Source organism: Geotrypetes seraphini, chromosome 9 (genome assembly GCF_902459505.1).
Source record: "Geotrypetes seraphini chromosome 9, aGeoSer1.1, whole genome shotgun sequence".
In the NCBI taxonomy this organism is placed as follows: domain Eukaryota; kingdom Metazoa; phylum Chordata; class Amphibia; order Gymnophiona; family Dermophiidae; genus Geotrypetes; species Geotrypetes seraphini.
This window is the reverse complement of record NC_047092.1, coordinates 12357793-12382116: the sequence shown is the minus strand read 5'-3', so window position 1 is coordinate 12382116 and position 24324 is coordinate 12357793. Positions and strand designations below refer to the sequence as shown.

The 24324-nt window shown below is 45.8% G+C and overlaps 1 protein-coding gene across 2 annotated transcripts in view; it reads left to right on the top strand.

Moving 5' to 3' along the window:
• The window catches only part of PLXNA4 (plexin A4), a 1110463-nt gene that overhangs the window by 980030 nt on the left and 106109 nt on the right, over window positions 1–24324 (top strand). For both annotated transcript variants that reach the window (XM_033958729.1, XM_033958728.1), the window contains exons 24-25: window positions 5428–5574; window positions 14983–15142. In XM_033958729.1, coding sequence (XP_033814620.1) covers window positions 5428–5574; window positions 14983–15142 — 307 coding nt within the window. The remainder of the gene's footprint in view (window positions 1–5427; window positions 5575–14982; window positions 15143–24324) is intronic.

Below are 24324 nucleotides of genomic sequence, written 5' to 3'. Positions count from 1 at the left end.
GGGTGAGGCTCATGGGGGTCTGATATCCTGGTACCTGCTTAGCCAGTTCTTCCTTGCATTTGTCCTGGGTACAAGATATCAACATCTCTCCATTTGGTTGTGAGACTTCATTGTAGGGATTTTGATGTTTCATGGAATGAGATCAGGATGTATGTAATATCTGGCTCATATTGAAAAGAAGCTATTTCTGCCCCGTCCTGATAGTCAGAACTAGTAACTCTCTCATTCCAAGCTGGCAGATGGAATGATTGCCTGACCACCCTCATTTCATATGCTCCATCCTACCTGTCCTTCAGGAAAACTCTCAAATCATACCTCTTTGATAAATTTCTCTAACCCCTTCCCTCCCGGCCAAAACTACCGAAGACTAATCATCTCTCCTCCTTTCCCTGTCCCTCCTTATAATTGAATACTGGTTACCAATACACTTGACAATTACTGTCTGTATCTTCGCTGTATATGTACAGTCTCTTCCCCTGTAAACCGCTTTGAACTTTGTGGTATAGCGGTATACAAAAATAAAGTTGCTATTATTATTATTAACCCAATCTACAACACCTGCTGATTGGTTAACATGTGTCTTGGTGGGTAACCAGCCATTTTCAGTGGGAGGTAATCAGTTCCCAGCTGAAAAACCACTAGCGCGCGCTAGATTGCCGCGCACGCTAGACGCTAATGCCAGCATTGAGCTGGCGTTAGTTCCAGCCGCGTAGCACGGGTTTAGCGCATGCGGCAATTCTGCATGCGCTAAAAACGCTATCGCAGTTTTGTAAAAGGAGCCCTTAGCGTTAAAACGCTAGTTGGCGATCCTGGGGGCAAGTCTGACATAAACCCTTATTTTCAGCCCTAACTGGCCAAGGTTAGTGCATAAGCAGGATCACATAAATATCAAGCCTATGTTTATACGCTAGCCATTGGCCAGTTGGTGCATAGACAACTCGGCGAAAGACAAAGGCGCGCGCCGACAACTGAGCGCAAGACGGAGGCGCGCGCCAAAGAAAATTACAGTTTTTAGGGACTCCGACGGGGGGTTTTGTTGGGGAGCCCCCCCCCCCCCAGTTTACTTAATAGAGATCGCGCCGGCGTTGTGGGGGGTTTGGGGGGTTGTAACCCTCCACATTTTACTGAACACTTAACTTTTTCCCTAAAAACAGGGAAAAAGTGAAGTTTTCAGTAAAATGTGGGGGGTTACAACCAGTGCTCCCTCTAAGCGGGCGGGTGTTGTGAGCAAACTTTTTTCGCTGTGAGCTAAAAATATCGGGCGCCAGCAAGTTATGAGCCAACTCGCCCGATTCTCCTCTCGCCGCCCTGCCATCTGCCGTACGCCGTGCGCTGTGACGAGAAACTTGTGCGCTGCGATGTAATATTTTGTGCGCCAGCGCACGCCAGCGCAGCTTAGCGGGAACACTGGTTACAACCCCCCACAATGCCCCCACAATGCGGCGCGATCTCTATTAAGTAAAGTGGGGGGGTTCCCGCCCCACGCCCCCCCTCCCGTCGGAGCCGTAAAAACAATAATTTTCTGTGGCGCGCGCCTCCGCGCTGCTCTCAATTGTCTGCGTGCGCCTTTGTCCCGGCGCGCTTTTGACCTGACACCGGCCAGTTAACGCTGAATATTGGCTGAGCGATTATCAGCTAGCCGCCTTTTAAAAAACCTGGATACCGTATTTTTTTCTCCCAGACCAGTTAAAATCCTTTCTGGAGTTGAGAAAGAAAGCCTGAAGTTGACACCATGAATTATAAGAAAGCAAACCCGCGTTAAAAGCCTTTCCTTTTACTATTTTGCCTCATTGATTCAGAAATTCACTTCTCGTATATTCTGGCCTTAACTCCCCCTATCATCATTGTTGTGGTCTAAGGAAGGATATTCAATTATTCCACACTTCATTTATTTAGAATGATTATTATATAACTTTATCTTTGCTGTATTTCTCTCACAAGAAGTTTTATTTTCTTGTATATGTTGTTGAAAATTATAAAGGATAACTCCCCCCCACCCCCCCGGATATTCAGTGTTGGTTGCTGGAAACTACCCAGGATTGAATAGGGGTTCACACCAGCAGCGGCCCCTGGTGGGGTTCATAGACAACGGCGCGAAAGACAAAAGCGCGCGCCGACAATTGAGCGCAGCGCGGAGGTGCGCGCCGCACATAATTACAGTTTTTAGGGTCTCCGACGGGGGTTTTTGTTGGGGAACCCCCCCAGTTTACTTAATAGACATCGCGCCGGCGTTATGGGGGGTTTGGGGGGTTGTAACCCTCCACATTTTACTGTAAACTGAACTTTTTCCCTAAAAACAGGGAAAAAGTTAAGTTTTCAGTAAAATGTGTGGGGGTTACAACCCCCCACAATGCCCCACAATGCGGCGCAATGTCTATTAAGTAAAGTGGGGGGTTCCCCCCCACGCACCCCCGTCGGAGCCATAAAAACAGTAATTTAGAGCGGCGCACGCCTCCGCGCTGCGCTCAATTGTCTGGGGGCGCCTTTGTCCCGGCGCGCTTTTGACCTGACACCCCTGGTGGCAGATGGAGTTTATTTAACATCATCGATCTTCCAAAGTCTTCTGAGATATTATGATTTACTTGAAAGTTATATTGTTAATCCTTTCAAATGTCACTTTTCATTTCTCTTCATACAGTCTGATATTCTGGTTATGGGATATGAGCTCAGTGGCGACTTCTGTACAGAATAAATCTGTTGAAAGTACAGAATTTCAATGTAGCTAGCCTCCTCGTTGGTCTTATCCCCCTGCCTACCACTCAAATCTCTTTCTTTGTCATTTAAAGTGCTTTTAGTAGTCATAAATAACTTAATATATAACGTAGCTTTAAATTGCTTGCAGTATTAAAACGGGACTCCGACATGGACCCACATTTCGCTAGGCTGTTTCAAGGAGATACCCTAGGAAATATAACAAAAGACAATCAAATAGTTAGAATATCAAATATTCAACAAGCGTATCTCTACTCTAGCTTCTCTTACCATCAAACAGACTCGCAGCCAGTCTCTGTTTCATTCTAACATGGCGGCGGCATCCTACTACCTACTTTAAATATCCTGAGATCATGTGACTTTTTGAACCAATCATAACAGGACACCCAGCTAAGCCCTGGAATAACTTTATTTATAAAACTTAGGTCAGAGACAGCCATTCAACCTCACTATTAAGTCCAGCCGGACTAACAGTGTTTAGACTTTGGAAGATCTTTGGTTGATGTTAAAGAAACTCCTTGATAATATATAATGAGGATATAGTAAATCGATGTTGAAAGCAGTGTATGCTCATAGATCTCATGCATATTCATTGGGGAAATCCTGAAAACCTGACTGGATTGCGGCCCTCAAGGAGGGACTTTGAGACCCCTGCTCTATGGCGTAATTTTAAAAAAGAGCGCCATAAGTTAGGCGCTGAAACGGATGTTAATAGAAGTTGAGTGCCAAAACGACATGTATGTGCGTAAACTCACTTCGTCGCTATTGTATAAATGGGTGTCTATGTGTTCTCATGCATGGCTAAAAAGGGTGGGGGGGGGGTCATCCCATAAGTGGGCATTCCAGCTATTCTTGTGCGTACCTTATAGAACATCAACATTTATGCGTGCAAATGTGCATCTGTGCGCAACCATTTACACCAGTCATAGACATGGCAGAAGTGGTCAAGCCTAAACTTGGGGGCGCAACTGGGTATATCCGCTAGTATTCTGAATAGTAGGCATTTATTTATAGATTACTAGCGGAATTGAGTATTAGACGTGTATGTGGTCAGACGCAACCACTGAATGCCAGCTGTAGGGCTGGTGTAAATGAATTGGCGAGCTCCAAAACTTAAGTATGAAAAGCTGTTCTCTGAATAAATGCGTGTTTTTAATTTCACGAATTCTAGCCAACTTAAGAAAATCTGTTTCATTGAATATTCTATGAATAAACGCTTTATAGCGCAAGCTTTACACATCCTGGGCTAAATTTAGTAGATGCAGTGGCGTAGGGAGGGTAGGAGGTGCCCAGGGTGGTGGCCCCCCCCCCCACACACACCATTCAGGCGCGTGCCTTCTCTTCTTTCCCCCCCTCATACCTCTTTAAGTTCACCGATGTGAGTAGCATCTCCAACCTGCTGCCTCCACCGACTTTGGCTCTCCTTCTGATGTCACTTCCTGGTCCAGCGACCAGGAAGTGACTTTAGAGGGAGAGCTGAGGCTGGAATGAGCAGTAGGATGGAGATACTTCTCGCGCTGGAGAAGAGTTGGAAGTACAGGGGAAGGGAAAGCACACGTGGTGGATGAGGGCGGAGGGGGGGGTCAGAGAGGAGGAAAGGTGCCAGCGCCCGTACCAAGACAGCGCCTGGGGTGGTCCACCCTCCCACCGAATAAATGACCCAAATCTGGAGGTAAAAAAAGAAAGAGTGCTAAGCGCTATACTATAATCAGAGCTCTGAAATGGGAGACGTTTATGGAACGGCCCTTAGCATCAGGATCTCTGCCTCGATTTGGCCATGAGGATTTATATCAACTGAAACCCGATCTAAATCCTCACACCTAAATTAGGTGCAGATCCGATGGAGTCTAAGTGCATGATTTCTAGGAACATCCCTGACCCACCCGAGCCCCTCCCAGTGGTATAGCGAGGGTAAGAGTCCCCCCAGGGCGGTGGCACCCCTCCCCTCCCCTCTTCTCCGCCCCCACCCTGTCCCTTCCCCACCCCCTTCCTTCCAGGCGTGCCTGCCCCTTCCCTTCCTCCGTGCCTCTTTAGCGTTCCCGGCGCGAACAGCAACCCCAGCCTGCCGCTCGTGCCGGCGTCGGCTCGTCTTCTGACGTCACTTTCTAGGCATGGGTCCACGAAGTGGCATCGGAGGAAGAGCCGATGCTGGCACGAGGAGCAGGTTTGGGGGTTCCTGCTCTCGCTGGGAACGTTAAAGAGGTGTGAGGGAAGGGAAGGGTTAGGTGCACGGTAGTGGGGGTGGGGAAGGGGGCAGAGAGGAGGATGGGTGCCCCCACCAAGATGGCGCCCTGGGCGGACTGCCCCCCCATCCCACCTTACTAAGCCACTGACCCCTCCCATGGTCTGGTTTAAATGAGCACTTTGTTTTGAATATGAAAAATTCTATATAAATAAATGTGAAAGCATATATACATAACTTATCAGTGATTTTTGTGCGGTTTTTCCTTTTGGGTGGTGTGGTTTTCTTTTATACATATGTATATTAGAGAAAGTCAGGATGGTCCTTCCCTATCTCATAGCTAATCGAGTGTTCAGGATATCTCCAACAAATATGGATGAGAGAGTTTGACATACGTCAGTCATGATGCATGCAAAACTATCTCATGCATATTCATTGTAGATACCCTGAGAAACAGAGGAGCAAAGGCCGCCGACGTTAATTGTTGAATGTAAGTGGACTAATTTGCTTCCTTTGGTGTCTGTCTTTGGAAGGAATGTGCAGGGGAACCGCTTTTCTCCCTCTTCTGCGCGATCAAACAGCAGATGGAAAAAGGTCCCATCGACTCGATCACTGGAGAAGCGCGTTATTCGCTGAGTGAGGACAAACTCATCAGGCAACAGATTGACTACAAGACACAGGTAAGTTCCCCATGATAGGGACCCATGTGCTACCTGAGGAATTAAATCATTCTGGCAGTGTGGTTTCATCATGAACTGGATAGCAGAGTGTTAGACTATGATGGACCCACAAGATGGATTCCAGAAGATGGTTTCAGACAGATCTAAACGTATGTTAGCTTTCTTGCCTGCTTTTCAGGTAACTGTATATTCATCATTATGCTAAAATGTTCAGTGAAATACTGGATGGTGGGACAAGTTGTCAGCCAGTGGTGTAATAAGAGGGGAGGGGGAGGTGGACCGCCCTAGGTACCATGTCGGTGGGGGTGCTGACACCTCTCCGCCCTACCCCACCACACCACGCCACACTCGTGCTATCCCTCCCCCTGTACCTCTCTAGATCTTTGCTTGCACGAGCAACGACTCCTGCCTGTTGCTCGCACCAGCCTGGCTCCCCTCTGAATCACTTCCAGGTCACGGGGCCAGGAAGTGACATCAGAGGGAAATCCAACGCTGGCATGAGGAGCATGCTGCTGAAGCCACTCACGCTGGCGAGGATTTAGAGGTATGGGGGGAGGAGTGGGGGGCAGGAAGGAGCAGGGGTGTGTGGAGCGGAAGGGGGCACCTCCTACCCTTACTACGCCACTAGGCATGTCTGCCATTTTGCATCTGAAAAATCCCTCATGCTGTGAAGAGTTTCAGCCTCTGGTAACCAGAGCTTGCATTGTGATGTCATAATGCCTCATTCCACCAATAAGAGCCAACCTCATCAGTGATGTCACAATGGCTTGAGTGTCCTAGACTTGGCTCACTTTTATTTCTTATAGCAGTGATTTCCATTTCTACAGACGTTTTTCTTTAAGTAAAGGGGGACGTTATCAATGTGGGTTACCATTAAGATGTGATGTTTTAGTGCTAACCCCAGTTATTTAGTAACTAGGTCTCATTACATAAAATGGGATCTATACAATTATAACACAAGTTAGTGGTAACATAACATAGAAACATAGAAGATGATGGCAGAAAAGGGCTACAGCCCATCAAGTCTGCCCACTCTGCTTACCCACCCCCTGTCTATGCCCTAATAACCCAATTTCCTTATCTTGACCCTCGTAGGGATCCCACATGGGTATCCCATTTATTCTTAAAGTCTGGCACGCTGTCTGCCTCGATCACCTGCACTGGAAGCTTGTTCCAACGTGTCATAATGGTGGCCCATGTTGGTAACGAGCCCCAAAGTGGATCATTTTATCCAAGAGGAAGAGGATCTCGATCTTGGTTGGGGTTCAGCTACAAGCCCAAAGGAGGAATCTGCCCAATCCAAAAATAAGGAGATGATTCTCATAATAGAAGAGGAAGTGATGAGTCCTCAGCTGCTTATTGTCTTTGCAAAAAGCAAGCTTCTTTCAGACTGGGTATTACACAGATGGTCTGTAATGCTGATGAGAATGAATCAATCCTCGAAGCCGGGGGGAGCATAAAATACGGGCAGGAAGAATTATGGACGGCTCGCACTTGAATTCGATGAATGTTAAATCAATTGATTGCTACTTAAGCTAGTTATTCTTTCACAAATTGTATGTTTTAATGTCGGGGCTTTCCATTTTTCTGCTGTCTGCAGTAAAAGTCACCAATGAAGTCTTATTGGTGTCGCGGCTCCGTCTAGTTAGCGAGGAACTTAATTAGTTACACTCGCTGTTCAATTCTGCTTTCGTTTTGAAAAATATAATCCTGACCAACTTCTGCACAGTCGAGCGTGAGCTATAGCGTATAACTCTTCAGTTTGCCGATGGCGCGGCATAACAGCCCACGGCTGCAATCCTCACTAGTCCCATTGCACCTATAGTGGCAGATTGTAAGGAACAGAAGACATGCTAACAGTGTTTTACAAAGACCCTGAAGAAGAATACGAAACGCGTCGAGAAACACAGGGGGGGGAACGTGTCAGCTAAAGAACGTTCACTGCAAAGCCAAGTTAACACTCACGTACTAATGATCTATAGAATGGAAAATGAAATTTAAAATTAAAGACTTATATTAAGCATAAGAAGAAAGAGTAGGTGCTATGAGGATTGCACTATGCTACGCTAGTGGTACATAAGAACACAAGAATTGTCACTGCTGGGTCAGACTAGTGGTCCATCGTGCCCAGCAGTCTGCTCACGCGGCGGCCCTTAGGTCAAAGGCCAGTGCTCTAACTGAGACCAGCCCTACCTGCGTACATTCTGGTTCAGCAGGAACTTGTCTAACTTTGTCTTGAATCCCTGGAGGGTGTTTCCCCCCTATGACAGACTCCGGAAGAGTGTTCCAGTTTTCTACCACCCTCTGGGTGAAGAAGAACTTCCCTACATTTGTACGGAATCTGTCCCCTTTTAACTTTAGAGAGTGCCCTCTCGTTCTCTCTACCTTAGAGAGGGTGAACAACCTGTCCTTATCTACTAAGTCTATTCCCTTCAGTACCTTTCAGTCTCCTCTGTTTGAGGGAGAAAAGGCCCAGTTTCTCTAATCTTTCACTGGTCTCAAACTCGTGGCCCGGGGGCCATATGCGGCCCGCCAGGTACTATTTAGAGGCCCTCGTTAGGTTTATCATAATCACAAAAATAAAATAAAACAGTTTCTTGATCATATGTCTCTTTAGCTATAAATCACAATACTATTATTAAAGACTTAGCCAAAGGAAAAATTTATAAACTAGAAAGAGTTTTACCTCATGCAAAATTGTCATTTCTTTAATAAGACATTAACTATATTTTTCTGAGGCCCTCCAAGGACCTACAAATCCCAAATGTGGCCCTGCAAAGGGTTGGAGTTGGAGGCCGCTGTGCTACGCCATCGGCAATCTGAAGACCCTATGCACATTAAGAGTTATATGCTATAGCGCGCGCTCGACTGTGTAGAAGTGGTACACCATCAATAGCGCGCAGGACACTGGCGCGCTGACAATTCCGCTGCGTCAAATGCGCACAGCGACAAGTGCCCGCATGAAGGGAGGAGAATTGTCGAAGCGGAAGGAGCGGGTTGTAAGTGGTCAGAGCGGTGGTCAGAACGCGAGTTATAAGTATGGTGTGTGGGGGGTTTCTCCCCCACACACCCCCTCAACGAGAGTGCGAGTTGTAAGACACACCCCCTCAGGGCGAGAGTTGTAAGAGTAATGGGGGGTTCCTCCCCCCATGACCTCACTCAACGAGAGCGCAAGTGTACTGGGGGCTTCCCCCTCACATCCCTCTCAGAGCGCAAAAGGTAAGGAATAGAGCAGGGCACATTTGTCCTGCACACATTTGACGGGTCACCAAAGAAGTTTGTTGAGATTATATATTTCAAGAAAAGACATGAAACCATCACACACACTGGCTATTTCATTATGAGTCATATTTTGGTTGCATAAAAGAGAATTCCCATAGTATTTTATAAGAACATAAGCATTGCCTCTGCCGGGTCAGACCAGGGGTCCATCGTGCCCGGCAGTCCGCTCCCACGGCGGTCCCCCAGGTCCATGACCTGAAAGTGTTCCCTACCTAACCTAAAATATCCATACCCTATTCGCTCAATGTCCTGTAAGGTAAACCTCTATCTGTACCCTGTTATCCCCTTTGCTTCCAGGAAGTCATCCAGTCCCTTTTTGAACCCCAGAATTGTACTCTGTCTTATCACCTCTCCGGGAAGCACGTTCCAGGTGTCCACCACCCTCTGAGTGAAGAAGAACTTCCTTGTATTCGTTATGAATCTGTCTCCTCTCAGTTTTTCTGAATGACCTCTTGTTTTAGTTGTCCCTGCTAGTCTAAAGAATCTGTCCCTCTCCACCTTCTCTATGCCTTTCATGATTTTATAAGTCTCTATCATGTCCCTTCTCAGTCTCCGCTTCTCCAGGGTAAAGAGCCCCAGCCTGTCTAACCGTTCGGCATATGAAAGGTTCTCCATACCCTTTATCATCCTCGTTGCTCTCCTCTGGACCCTCTCGAGTATTGCCATGTCCTTCTTGAGGTATGGCGACCAGTATTGGACGCAGTATTCCAGATGTGGGCGCACCATTGCTCGATACAGTGGCAGGATAACTTCCTTCGTTCTGCTAGTGATACCTTTTTTGATAATGCCCAACATTCTGCTCGCTTTTTTTTTGAGGCCGCTGCACATTGCGCCGCCGGCTTCATTGTGTTATCCACCAATACCCCCAGATCTTTTTCTTGGCTGCCTTCCCCGAGTACCCTTCCCCGAGAACCCTCGGTGAAACTCAGAGCCTTTTGTAAAGTAGGTGCAAGACTCTACAGGGAAAGATCCCTACATCCAGAGGGAGATGTGATTGTAAACATTTGCACATCGGCATGGAAAACGTGTGACCCTAGCACAAATGTGCTGAGAGAAGCTTTTAAAAATCCCAGCACATCCTGATTACCTCCCCCTTCCCTAAAACAGTGGTCATCCTGCCGAGACCCCTGAGTGAAGAAATATTTTCGTTACCGGAGAATGTGGTGAAAGCAGTTAGTTTAGCAGGGTTTTTTTAAAAAAGGTTTGGATAATTTCCTAAAACAGAAGTTTATAAGCTGCTGTTAAGACGGATGTGGGGGAAATACACTGCATTATTCCTAGGATAAGCGGCATAAAATCTGTTTTTTCTCCTTGGGATCTTGCCAGGTACTTGTAACCTGGGTTGGCCATTGTTGGAAACAGGACACTGGGCTTGATGGACCTTCGGTCTGTCCCAGTAGGGCAACTCTTATGTTCTTAGGTGAGCCAAGTATAGGACAGTTATGCCATTGTGACATCACTGGTGAGGTTGGCTGTTAGGCATTGGTGGAATGAGGCATTATGACATCACAATCTCAGCTCCAGAATGTTGCTACTCTTTGGGTTTCTGTCTGGTACTAGGGACCTGGGTTGGCCATTGTTGGAAACAGGACACTGGGCTTGATGGACCTTCGGTCTGTCCCAGTAGGGCAACTCTTATGTTCTTAGGTGAGCCAAGTATAGGACAATTGTGCCATTGTGACATCACTGGTGAGGTTGGCTCTTAAGCATTGGTGGAATGAGGCGTCACAGTCTCAGCTCCGGAATGTTGCTACTCTTTGGGTTTCTGTCTGGTACTAGGGACCTGGGTTGGCCATTGTTGGAAACAGGACACTGGGCTTGATGGACCTTCAGTCGGTTCCAGTTGGCAACTCTTATGTTCTAAGCCATGAAATTAAGCAGCTTTGCAAGCTGATGCCAGAGATAAGGCAGGCTGGTGGGAAGGTAATTGTCTTTGAGAGAAGCATAAATGCTGAGGCAACATGGAATAAATATGGAAAACATGCTGGACCTTCTATCCATGCATGTCAAATCTTTACACGCTTCTTAACATAATGCATTGTGTTCTACAAGATGTCATGCCAAGCTCACAACAGGCAGCGGTGTTTTGTTTAGCGGAGTATAATGTAAGCTGACATCTTTGGTACCTCTGCAACGCCGCAGGGACTTTCAGTACAGCTTTTTAGCACGAAATTATTGAGGCTGCATAAACATTTTATGCTAAACAACCAGAGCAGATAACGCTGGACTCACCTTTTACAGCAACCAAATCGTCAGCTGAAGCTGCTGGTCATGTTTTGGAAATAGAAATGCTGAACTTTGCTTATTTGCGGTTGAGAACAAGGCCGGGACGTGAGTCAATGGGAAGCAACAATGAGGTTTTCTGTCGGCTCAGCTATGATTTCAAATATTTTTATTGAGTTTTCAATAACACAACAAAAAAAGCCCAAACGGGAAAGCAAATGAGAAAAAAGCAGCAAGTAACAAATGAACTGCAAGGTTCAACTGAACCAATCAGAATTCCAAGAGAATTACATCCAAATCATCTCGTAGAGAAACATATTGAAAGACCAAAGAGTCCAGAAGGACCATCAGAAAACCTGAGGAGGAGGCAAAGAAGGAAGAAAGAGGAAAGGAAAAAAGAAGGAAGAGAGAGAAAGAGGTGAAGAGAAGAGTGAAAAAATATCTTGGCACCCTCTTCCACCCTGATACTGACACAATGATGTGTCTAAATTTATCTGTCGGCTCAGCTATGGACAATTGGGGCTTAAGAGGGGTGCAGGTGGGACAGCGGAAGGCAGTCTGGGAAGGGAGGTGTCTGGGAAGGGAGGTGGGAGCAGAATAATGTTCAAGTTCTCTTGCCTATGCTTTAAACTGGTGTGGGGAATGGCCCCTACCTATCTCTTCCCACATTTCGAGCTACACATTCCCAGTAGGACAACCAGAAACGCCAATCTTTTTGCCTACCCAAGGATCACCGATTGCAAATACAGGTCCTTTATGGACAGAACTTTGAAGTCTCAAGCTAGCAAACAGCAGACTTGGCCAGGCAACTCCATCAACAGAGCTAGGCTGACCTACGTCGCATTTCGGAAAGAAATTAAGACAGCACTATTCAACAGATTTATCTCCTAATCAGTTACCAGATCTAAACGATTAACTCCATGCTGATAACTTGAGAAATACATGTACTGTACTGACTGTATTGTATCGTATTGTATTTTACTAATTGTATTCTGTAATTTGCTGACTGTCCAGCTCTCTTCACTGTGAACCGCCTAGAAGTCGTACGATTATGGCGGTATAGAAGAAATAGTTATTATTATTATTATTATTATTATTAAACAGTGATTTTATTTCCACGTTCAGGATATGTTGGGAAAGACCAAGGGTGCACGAACTGGATTTCAGGCCAGTTATTTTCATATTGATGTACCGAGGAGGAAGGGGTGGAATTGCTTCTCAGGATGTGATTTTGTGCTCTTGGATTACTACCTGGGAGAGGGGGTGGAAGGAATTATAGGATCGGATAGGGGGCTTTGTGTTGTTTTTGGTATCTGGCTCAGGTGTAGAGAGGGATGTGCGAACATCACCCAGACTGTTCCAGACATAATTGTACTAATTGGCTTGGACAACTTCCCCCCACCCCTCCCCCCCCCCCCCCACACACACGCTCCTCTTTTTTGTTTGCAAAAATTTGTCTGCTCAGAAGAGAACATTTTAGAAGCCAATTTTAACTGTACAAGTTGTTTTTTGTTTTTTTTTTCGAATATTGATCTCTGTGCAACTTATTCAAGATCAAATCATGAGTGAAAGGAAAATGAAATTTAAGTGCAATCAGCAGTTCTGCGACTCTAAAGGAGACTCAACTTAGCCAGTCCTGTAGACTGAAATCATTGTGGGTTGCTGTTAAGATGTGTTATTTTATCACTAACGTGGTCCCTTTTAATGCAATGAGACCTAGTTACTATCGGTAATAACTGAGGTTAACAGTAAAATAGCAAAATTTAACAGGAGCCCACATTAATAAGTTCCCCCCTTAATTACAGAAAAAAGAGATGTCTCTAGAAATGGAAATAAAAGTGAGCCAAGTATAGGACAATCGAGCCATTGTGACATCACTGATGAGGTTGGCTCCTATTGGTGGAATGAGGCATTATGACATCACAATATCTGCTCTGGATACCAGAGACTGTCATCCTTTAGTGTCTATCTCGACCTCAGTCCTTCTACACCCGCGTTCTTCAATGCAAGGTTTGAGGGTCAGTGGCTGGGCCCATTCGTACTCTGATTCGTCCATCTCTCCTTAAAGAATAACATGGGGATGGTTTCCCGTTGTTATCCACGGGGATGGGCACGGTGATGAGTTCTGTCACCGTGTCAATCTCTACTTTCTAGGTGCCCTCTTTGCAAAGGGTGCGCACAATTTCAGAAAGAATTTCCTGATAGAGCGTGCATGCCCGATGGTTTCCATATATTGGGAAAGAGTGCAGACGCAGACTTTAAGAGCCATGTTCTATATACAGTGGTGATAGGCGTCTTTCCGCCATCTAACTGAATCTGTTTAATTGGCGCGGTAATTGACCACGTCATTTAAAACCAATTAAAATGTAGCAGACTTGTCCAAAAAGGTGCCACAATCACATCTACAGAGGAGCTTAGTAGCACCTAAGCTCACAGTGGGCGCGGTTTCGGCCAGAAATGACGTTAGGCATGATTCACATTGAACCATAGGCCCCGGGAATGCAAAACCCTGGCCTGCATTCCCGGCACCTACCTTTGACGGGAGTTGCGATTCTGCAAACGACGCCATAGCACGATTGATACGCGATCGGCAGCGTTTATTTAGGTGGCCACCAACGTAGCTGACGCTTTCAGAAGCCGGCCCTAAGCGTGCACCCTTTTTTTGCAAAGACCGTGCGCGCTGTTATTGGCAAATGGAAAACCCACAAAATGTCGGGGTTTTTCTGCTCGTTTTTATTCCACAACTTGCAGTGGCATGGGATATGCCATTGACAATTCCCACGAACAGTCCAAAGAGAGGGGCAAGATAGGAAGCGACAGCAAAAAGGGAAACAGGGGTCTCCCCAGGATGGGGACAACAGAACTTTATTGTAAAACCTGACAAGGGCTATGTTTCGGCATACGCACCTGCGCATGTTATGCAGTCCACTTAGTCTAATAATGCATGGCTTGAATTGAACCTACCACTGAGAAACCCTCCTGTGGTGATTTAGATTAAGTTACAAGGAAATACATTTAAAACCAATAGGAGGAAATATTTTTTTCACTCAGAGAATAGTTAAGCTCTGGAACGCGTTGCCAGAGGATGTGGTAAGAGTGGTTAACGTAGCTGATTTTAAAAAAGGTTTGAACAGGTTCCTGGAGGAAAAGTCCATAGTCTGTTATTGAGACAGACATGGGGGAAGCCACTGCTTGCCCTGGATCAGTGGCATGGCATGTTGCTACTCTTTGAAATTCTAGAATCTTGTTACTCCTTGGGGTTCCGGAATCTTGCTACTCTTTGGTATTCTAGAATTTTGCCACTCTTTGGGGATTCTGCATGGAATGTTGCTACTCTTTGGGGGTTCCGGAGTCTTGCTTACTTTGACATTATGGAATGTTGCTACTCTTTGGGGTTCCAGAATCTTGCTTATTCTGAGATAATGGAATGTTGCTACTCTTTGGGGTTCCGGAGTCTTGCTTACTCTGAGATAATGGAATGTTGCTACTCTTTGGGTTTTGGCCACCATGAGAAAGGGCTACTGGGCATTGGTCTGACCTAATAAGGCTATTCTTATGCCACCTTTTGAGCTAACGCTGCATGCTAGATTGCTGCAACTCTGATTTTTGGATAGCATTTGTATTCTGAGTGGACTGTACAACATTGACCTCTGATGCAGGCATGTATGCCGAAACATGGCCTGTGTTGGGTCTTGCAATGACGTTCTGCTGTCCTCATCCTAGAAGTCCCTGGTGCTTTTTGTGCTGTTAACATTTTCCAATCAATGCAGGTGACATTCCTTCCCTAATGTGCAACGTAATGCTTTAATCTGATTCTGTCTATAGAATACTTCAGTGTTGAAAGCTTTCAGGGCTTCTGTTTGTCATGAATGTTGACCCTTTCTCTACCTGTATGTTCCCCAGATCTTAAACTGCATGAACCCTGATAACGTGAACAGCCCAGAGATCCCCGTGAAGATCTTGAACTGTGACACCATCACTCAGGTCAAGGAGAAGATTCTAGATGCCATCTTCAAGAATGTGCCCTGCTCTCAAAGGCCAAAAGCAGCAGATATGGACTTAGGTATGTCAGAACTTCTAATGTTATTCCTATTCCTCCCCCTCCCGCTCACCCCCTTACTAAGCCTCTGGTACTCCACAAAGAATAACCAAAAGACACTATGGAGTAACGATGTTCCTGAAATGGACTTTATTGAAAATTTAAAAGTTCCAAAAATCAACGTAAACAATCCACATAAAAGTAAAATGATCCACAAATCAACGTAACAATCCACATAAAAGTAAAATAATCCACATAAAAATCTTAAGGACCTAGTTCACTGACAGAGTAGGACCCAAGACGGTCTGTGTTAAGACAAAATAGTCTTCTTCAAGGGTCCCTGGTAGTCCTAAGGTAATAGATACGTGGAATAAACAGTCCAAAACAACAATTTTTAATTTATAACATTTTTATTGAAGAAATCAGTAAATATGCAATAATATAATACAATAAAATAGTCATTAAATTAAAATTCATCGTATTAATTTCCATCAAATATCTTTCATTTCTTCAAAATATATTTCCAAAATACCCATTACATCTCTCAACACCCTCCCCCTAATTCCTACCCCCCTTTCCTTTTCCCTATTGACCTCTCCCCTCTTATCCTCCCCCAAAATTTAGTTTATAACTTTTTATTGAAAGAATCATACTAAACCCCCCCAACCCAATGAAAGTTGATAAAAATATAGAATAATAAAAGTAAAGAACTGGAATTTTAGATAAATAATCATAGCTTCAATGTAAATCATTAAGACAATTTTTACGTTGATTTTTGGAACTTTTAAATTTTCAATAAAGCCCATTTCAGGAACATCGTTACTCCACAGTGTCTTTTGGTTTCTCTTGGATTTTTTTTTCCTCTGGGTTTCCCAGGGTCAATTTCTTTGTTTTGACCCCTCTATCCCCTTTTCCTTCAGAAAATTGTCCAATCCCTTCTTGAACCCCATTACCGTACCCAGAGGGTGTGATAGGGCAGAGTACGGTAATAGGGTTCAAGAAGGGACTGGACAATTTTCTGAAGGAAAAGGGGATAGAGGGGTATAGATAGAGGACTACTACATAGGTCCTGGACCTGTTGGGTCGCCGCGCGAGCGGACTGCTGGGCACGATGGACCTCTGGTCTGACCCAACAGAGGCACTTCTTATGTTCTTAAGACTCCACACAGAATATCTTTTTATGCATTCATGTGCCCAACTCAAAGCACCTGATGAAACCTGATGTCAATGCCGGCACCTAATTTTCAGCAGTTGAGTGTGTAAATACTTAACTGGATGCAGTTTGGTGCATAAATACTAGGATCTAGTAACCCCTAGGCTTAACTGCGTGACACGCCCCTCACCCGCTCATGCCCCTCCCTGATCCACACCCTCCGTGAAGTTGCATTCTCTAGATTTTGAATAGAGGCTAAGGGCAGTTATGAAAGTAACTATAAACTGAACCCAGGTAAGGCCAATATAACCTATTATTGCTCGTTAACACCAATTATTGATTCATTATTAATTAAGTTACATGAGCAAATGTATTCTATAATTTGCATCCACAAATGTGCATAATAGTCACAAATTCACGTGCACTACTTTCTATAATTAGTGTGTAGGTGCATAGTGGCTCCGCGTCATCCAGACACCGAATCTGGCTACGTCTACCCATGGTCTGTGTAAATATATGCACCTTTATCTGTGCGCAGTTTTAATAACTGCCATTGCTTGTGTGTTAAGCACGTGGAAATTCTTTATTAAAATGATTCCTTTGGAATACTGTGTCGTATTCTGCTTCCAGTGCAGGTGATCGAGGCAGACAGCGTGCCAGACTTTAAGAATAAATGGGATACCCATGTGGGATCCCTACGAGGGTCAAGATAAGGAAATTGGATCATTAGGGCATAGACAGGGGGTGGGTAAGCAGAGTGGGCAGACTTGATGGGCTTTAGCCCTTTTCTGCCGTCATCTTCTAGGTTTCTATGTTTCTATGTATGTTTCTATGTTTTCTATATTCTCATCAGTAGGAAAACATTGTAAAAGCAAAAATGATCATGTAAAAAGGAACCAGAGCAAGGCTAAGTATTAGGAAAGTAAGATATGAAAAGGATTACCCAGATGTAGCCTCAGCATCTTAGGCTGAAGGGGCGGATTAGTGCTGTACATAAAAAGAGAAATGAATGAATGCCAGTCTGCTGTTCGCAATCATAATTAAATCAGAGCCGAGAAGTTCTGAGTAGAGGTTGTGCAGGGCGCATGCAGCTGTGGAATAAACCGTGACTGGCTGCATCCTGGGTAGAGGCAGTGCAGAAGGAGTTAATAAGTACATAAGAATTTTTCGCTGCTGAGTCAGACCAGGGGTCCATCGTGCCCAGCAGTCCGCTCACGCGGTGGCCCTCTGGTCAAAGACCAGCACCCTAACTGAGACTAGCCCTACCAGCGTACATTCTTGTTCAGCAGGAACTTGTCTAACTTTGTCTTGAATCCCTGGAGGGTGTTTTCCCCTATTTGAATCCCTGGAGGGTGTTTCCCCTATAACAGTTCCAGTTTTCTACCACTCTCTGGATGAAGAAGAACCTCTTACGTTTGTACAGAATCTATCCCTTTTCAACTTTAGAGAGTGCCTTTTGTTCTCTCTACCTCGGAGAGGGTGAACAACCTGTCCTTATCTACTAAGTCTATTCCCTTCAGTACCTTGAATGTTTCTATCATGTTCCCTCTCAGTCTCCTCTTGTCAAGGGAGAAGAGGCCCAGTTTCTCTAATCTCTCGCTGTACGGCAACTTCTCCAGCCCCTTTACCATTTTAGTCGCTTTTCTCTGGACCCTTTCAAATAATACCGTGTCCTTCTTCAGGTACGGCGACCAGTGCTGGACGCAGTACTCCAGGTGAGGGCGCACCATGGTCTGATACAGCGGCATGATAACCTTCTCTGACCTGTTCGTGATCCCCTTCTTAATCATTCCCAGCATTCTGTTTGCCCTTTTCGCCACCGCTGCATATTTCGTGGACGGCTTTATTGACTTGTCGACCAGTACTCCCAAGTCTCTTTCCTGGGAGGTCTCTCCAAGTACCGCCCCGGACATCCTGTATTTGTGCATAAGATTTTTGTTACCGACATGCATCACCTTACACTTATCCACGTTGAACCTCATCTGCCATGTCGCGGCCCATTTCTCGAGCATGCTTATGTCACGTTGCAGATGTTCGCAATCCTCCTGCGTCTTCACTACTCTGAATAACTTCGTATCGTCCGCAAATTTAATCACCTCACTCGTCGTACCAATTTCCAGATCGTTTATAAATATGTTGAAGAGAACAGGTCCAAGCTCCAAACCCTGTGCCACTCCACTGGTGACGCTTTTCCAGTCTGAGTATTGTCCATTTACTCCCACTCTGTTTCCTATCCACCAGCCAATTTTTAATCCATGTGAGTATTTCACGCTCGGTTAACTTATGTCTCAACGCCAGTTACCTAAAGAAGGACATGGAGATACTTGAGAAGGTTCAGAGAAGAGCGACAAGAATGATAAAAGGTATGGAAAACCTTTCATACGCAGAGAGGCTAGAAAGACTGGGGCTCTTCACCCTAGAAAGCGGAGACTCAGAGGAGACATGATAGAGACTTACAAGATCATGAAGGGCATAGAGAAGGTAGAAAGGGACAGATTCTTCAGCCTATTGGGAACTACAAGAACAAGGGGGCACTCGGAGAAATTGAAAGGAGACAGGTTTAGAACCAATGCTAGGAAGTTCTTCACTCAGAGGGTGGTGAACACCTGGAATGCACTTCCGGAGGATGTAATAGGACAGAATACATTAAGAGGATTCAAAGAGGGATTGGACAAGTTCCTGAAGGATACGGGGATTGAGGGATATAGATAGAGGTAGAGATAGAGATAGAACCATGAAAGGGTATAGGTAGAAGAAAAATGGGAATTAAAGGGATATAGGATATGGGGATTGAGGAATATAGATAGAGGTAGAGATAGGTTCATAAAAGGGTATAGATAGAAGAATAATGAGGATTGAAAGGTTTTAGTCAAAGGATCACTTACAGGTCATGGACCTGATGGGCCGCCGCGGGAGCGGACTGCTGGGCGCGATGGACCCTTGGTCTGACCCGGCGGAGGCAATTTCTTATGTTCTTATGTTCCTTGCAATCCCGTCGGCTCTCCCTCTGAATTCAGTTCCTCTGCGCGGCACCCGGAAGTGACGTCGGCGGGAGAGCTGACGGGATCGCGAAGAGCACATTGTTGACCGCCGCGGACAACTTCAACTAGAGGTAAGGGGGACGGGAAGGGGGGCACGTGTGGAGTTGAGGAATGGGAAGAGGCGGGGGCGGAGTGGAGGAGGGGTGACGGCGCCCCCACCAACATGGCACCCAGGGCGGACTGCCCCCCCCCCCCAGCACTGGGTCCGATAGGGGCCCCAAGTCACAGTACTAACTGGATAATGTTAGCACATAGATAGGACCCGCATAAATAATAGTCCACTCTTTATGGGCTAGCGCTGGGGTGGGCAACTCCGGTCCTCAATGGCCGGAATCCAGTCGGGTTTTCAGGATTTCCCCAATGAATATGCATGAGATCTATTTGCATGCAGTGTTTTCAATGCATATCATAGAAACATAGAAACATAGAAAAATGACGGCAGATAAGGGCCATATAGCCCATCAATTCTGCCCACACTATTTACCCACCCTCTTAGGTCTTCTGACCTCTTAAGTATAATTGTAATTATACTGTCACTCTACTGACCTGCTCATTGTAATTATACCGTCACTCTACTGACCCGCTCATTCAAGTCCTAGTGACCCTATCCTTGGCATGACCTCGTAGGGATCCCACATGGGTATCCCATTTGTTCTTGAAGTCTGGGATGCTGCGTGCCTCGACCACCTGCACTGGAAGCTTGTTCCAATGCTCGATCACTCTCTCCGTGAAGAAGTACTTCCTGACGTCTCCACGAAACTTCCCTCCCCTGAGTTTGAGCGGATGTCCTCTTGTGGTCGAGGGTCCCCTGAGAAGAAAGATATCGTCTTCCACCTCGACCCGTCCTGTGATGTACTTAAATGTCTCAATCATGTCTCCCCTCTCCCTACGCTCTTCAAGAGTGTAGAGCTGCAATTTGCTCAGTCTTTCCTCGTACGGGAGACCCTTTAGCCCCGAGACCATCCTGGTGGCCATCCGCTGAACCGATTCAATTCTGAGCACATCTTTACGGTAATGCGGCCTCCAGAATTGCACACAGTACTCCAGATGAGGTCTCACCATGGCTCTATACAATGGCATCATGACTTCAGGTTTCCTGTTGACGAAGCTTCTCTTGATACAACCTATCATCTGCCGTGCTTTAGATGAAGCCTTCTCCACTTGAGTGGCTGCTTTCATGTCAGCACTGATGATTACTCCCAAGTCTCGTTCTGCCGTAGTTCTGGTTAAAGTTTCTCCATTCAAGGTGTAAGTTTTACAAGGATTTCCGTTACCGAGATGCATGACCTTACATTTCTTGGCGTTAAAGCCCAGCTGCCACGTCAAGGACCAATTTTCTAAAGTACGCAGGTCTTGTTCCATAGCATCCTGTAGTTTATATCCGTTTACTATATTGCATTGGGGAAATCCTGAAAACCCGACTGGATTCCGGCCCTCGAGGACCGGAGTTGCCCACCCTTGAGCTAGCTGATGGCCCGTTAGTGGTAAATATTGACTAAACAGTTATCGGCTACCTGCCTTTTTTTTTTTTTTTACTTTAATAAATCTTTATTGATTTTTAAGACCAACAAAAGAGCAATAACCGTATATTTACATTAATCAGCAAGTTAAACACTTATAATCATAATCAATGCATAAAGAATAAATCCCCCCCTTCCTTCCATTACATTTCATCAAGGATTAAGACAAAGCAAAGAAATAACCCCCACCCCGCACCCTCTCACCCTTCCCTGGATGTGTGTGGAAATAAACAAAAAATTAAAGACAACTATAATGAAGTAATAAAAGACGTCAACGGTCCCCAAATCAGTATAAATAAATTGCTATGCCCCATCATGTCAGCATTCATTTTCTCATACTTATAGCTTGAGCATAATTTCTCCCAGCAAAAAGGGAGAAAAAAAGGATATTCGGTGCCAGTTGCTAGAAACGGCCCAACGTTGAATATCTGGGTTCAGGTCCGGCAGCGGGCTTTAAGTGCACTGCCGGCTGAATATCATGAGGATAATTCTATATAGTGGTTTCCATTCAGGTACTTTATCCTATTTAACTCTCTGTCCCAGCGGGCTCAAATTCTATCTGGTGTACCTGGGGCAATGAGGGGAGTAAGTGAATTGCCCAGAGTCACAAGGAGCAGCGAGGGATTTGAACCCGCAACCTCAGGGTGCTAAGGTTGTAACTCTAACCTCCGTGCCACACACTCCCACAATCAGCATAAGGGGATGGTTTCAGTAAATGGTGCCCGGAAAGATCTACGCTAATCTAGCGTCCTGTATAGGGTTGCCAGATGCCTGGAAAAACCCGGCCATGTCCTCTTTTTAAAAGGACGGTCTTTCCAAAACCAGCAGCTTGTCCAAGATTTAGGAAAGCCCCCAACGATCTCTGGAGGGCTCTGAGCATGGGCGCATGATGTCACCCACGTCCATGCCTGCCCCAGAACCTCCGGACGCGGCCAGAGCTCACCGGGGAAGAAGAGAGGAGGCTCTGTGAGGGCGGGGCTGGGGGGTGGAACGGAGCTGGGCTGGAGACAGAACTGGGCGGGGCTGGGGCAGAGCAGGGTGACGGCCATGTGTCCGGAGTTATGTGGCCCGAAATATGTTTATTAAAATTTGATGCAAGTGCTTATAACATAGGGCTCCTTTTACGAAGCCGCGTTAGTGGCTTTAGCGCACGCGCCTTTTTAATCACGCGCTAACCGCTGTGCTAGCCGAAAAACGACCGCCTGCTCAAGAGGAGGCGGTAGCGGCTAGAGCGTCTGGTGGTGTAGCGTGCGCTATTACGCACGTTAAACCGCTAACGCAGCTTCGTAAAAGGAGCTCATAGTTTCAAAGCAAATTACAAATATAAAAACGGGTAACGGGAATATTTTTGCACATATGTTAACCAAAATAGACAGACTTACGGACAACAATGGGAGAGGAGGTGGAACTCCAAACTTTTTAGAAAAAGATAACAATGAAGGGTCACATAATTGGGCTAAAAGCAGAAGCAAAAATGTTTTAAAAGAAAGACCTACAAAAATAAGTTTGATTGGTGAATTTTAATTTTCGAAAGTATCTTTAATTTATAACTTTTTATTGAAGGAATCAAATAAGTATCTAATATATTAAAATGGTAAGCGTGCATGCGCACTGCTACCTGCGTGTTGCCTGATCTGTATGTCCGTGGAGGAAGAAGTGCACATGCGCGCCTACAACTGCCCCACACTGGCGGTGACTGTTCTGCTTTCTCGATTTTGCCGGACATCTCGGGGCCGGGCTGGAGGCTGCAGCAGCCACCGCTCTGCAATTCCGTGCACCGTGAGGCCCAGCCCACCGCCGCCCGCCCAGGTCTCGCTCGCTGAGTGACGGAGCCGCGGCCCTGCCCGGAGCCTGGCCACGGCCCGGGTCACAGTGCCACCCCGCGGCCGCCAGCGGGAGCGCCGCAGCTCCACGCGCACAGGGAGCGACGTGCTCCTAAACGCAACGGATGCACGCCACTCTATGATAGTGACATGCGCTCCCTAAGAGACACCGACACAGACCTCTCAAAACAATGGGTATGCACTGCTACGTGGGCATCACATCCACCTTTCTCAGGATACAAAAACCCCAAATTTATACAGCCAAGTCTAAAGCCCATTCATATAGGGAGTAGGGTGGGGGAAATGCTGCTGCACAGGGACATGGAGGGGGAGGAATGCTGCTGTGGCTGCTGCACAGGGAAGTGGGGGGGGGGGGAAGAAAGACAGACAGTGGGAGGAAGGCAGACAGAAAGAAAAAAAGAAAGACACAGGGGCAGGGAGAGACACAGAAAAACAGACAGACAAAGGGGGCCAGGGAGAGAGACAGAAACAAAGACAGCAGGAGGGAGAGAGAGACAGAAATAAAGAAAGACAGACAGACATATATTCTAGCATCCGTTAATGTAACAGGCTAAAATACTAGTACAATAATATAAAACAATAAGATATTCATTACAATTATATTCACAATAATAATTTTTCATACAAATTTCTATCATTCCTCCAAAATATATTTCCATATTACCTATTTCATACCTCTATATATTCCCCCTATTCCCATCCCCCTTTCCCCCTTCCCTACCCCCCCCATTGTTTTTATTTCAATTATAACATTGTAATTAATAAATTAAGCAAATATACAATTCAAGTACAGTGGTGCCTCGCATAACAGACGCCTCGCACAGCGAACGCTGCGCATAACGAACTTTTTGTCTTGCTTCCTATAACGAACTTCGTTTCACACAACGAAGTCGCCCGAGGGGCCCGGGGGGGGGGGGCGGAACTACTCTCGCCGCTTCCTAATGTGAGCCGGGAACAGCAGCACCCTCCTGTCTGAATGCAGTGTTCCATCATCTCCCTCCACCTTACCTTAGATGCCGAGTTTTCCGGCTTTCTTTTTCGGCCAGCCACACGCTTTCAGGGAGCAGCACATGCGCGCATGCTCTGTTGTTCAATCTTCTCCTCTGACGCAACCGGAAACCGGAAGTTGCAGGAGAGGAGAACATTGATCAACTCCAGCAGCTGCGCGTGCACAGCTTTTTGAAAGCGTGCGGCTGGGTGAAAAAGAAAGCTGGCAAACTCTGCATATAAGGTGAGGTGGAGGGAGGGAAATGTAGGGCTGCAGAACGAATTATTTTGTTTTACATGTATTCTTATGGGAAAACGCGTTTCACACAACGAACTTTTCGCATAACAAACTTGCTCCTGGAACGAATTAAGTTCGTTGTGTGAGGCACCACTGTATTTCCAAACTTTTAAACTTATCTAGAGCGGATTCTCTTCTAATATATCCAGGCAAAGAACTAATGGTCAGCGTTTTTATGGGCGCTGAATTTTTTATGTGCCATATATAGGATCTAGTCTTATATGCAAACGGTTTGCACTATTAATGACATTTGTTCCTTAAAAATAAAACAGAAAAAAAATGAAACAAAGCTTATGTGACTGCCCATCTCTGTTTTAGATTTGGTGAGCCAAAAGCTAGCCTGGGAATTAAATCTAGGTCTTC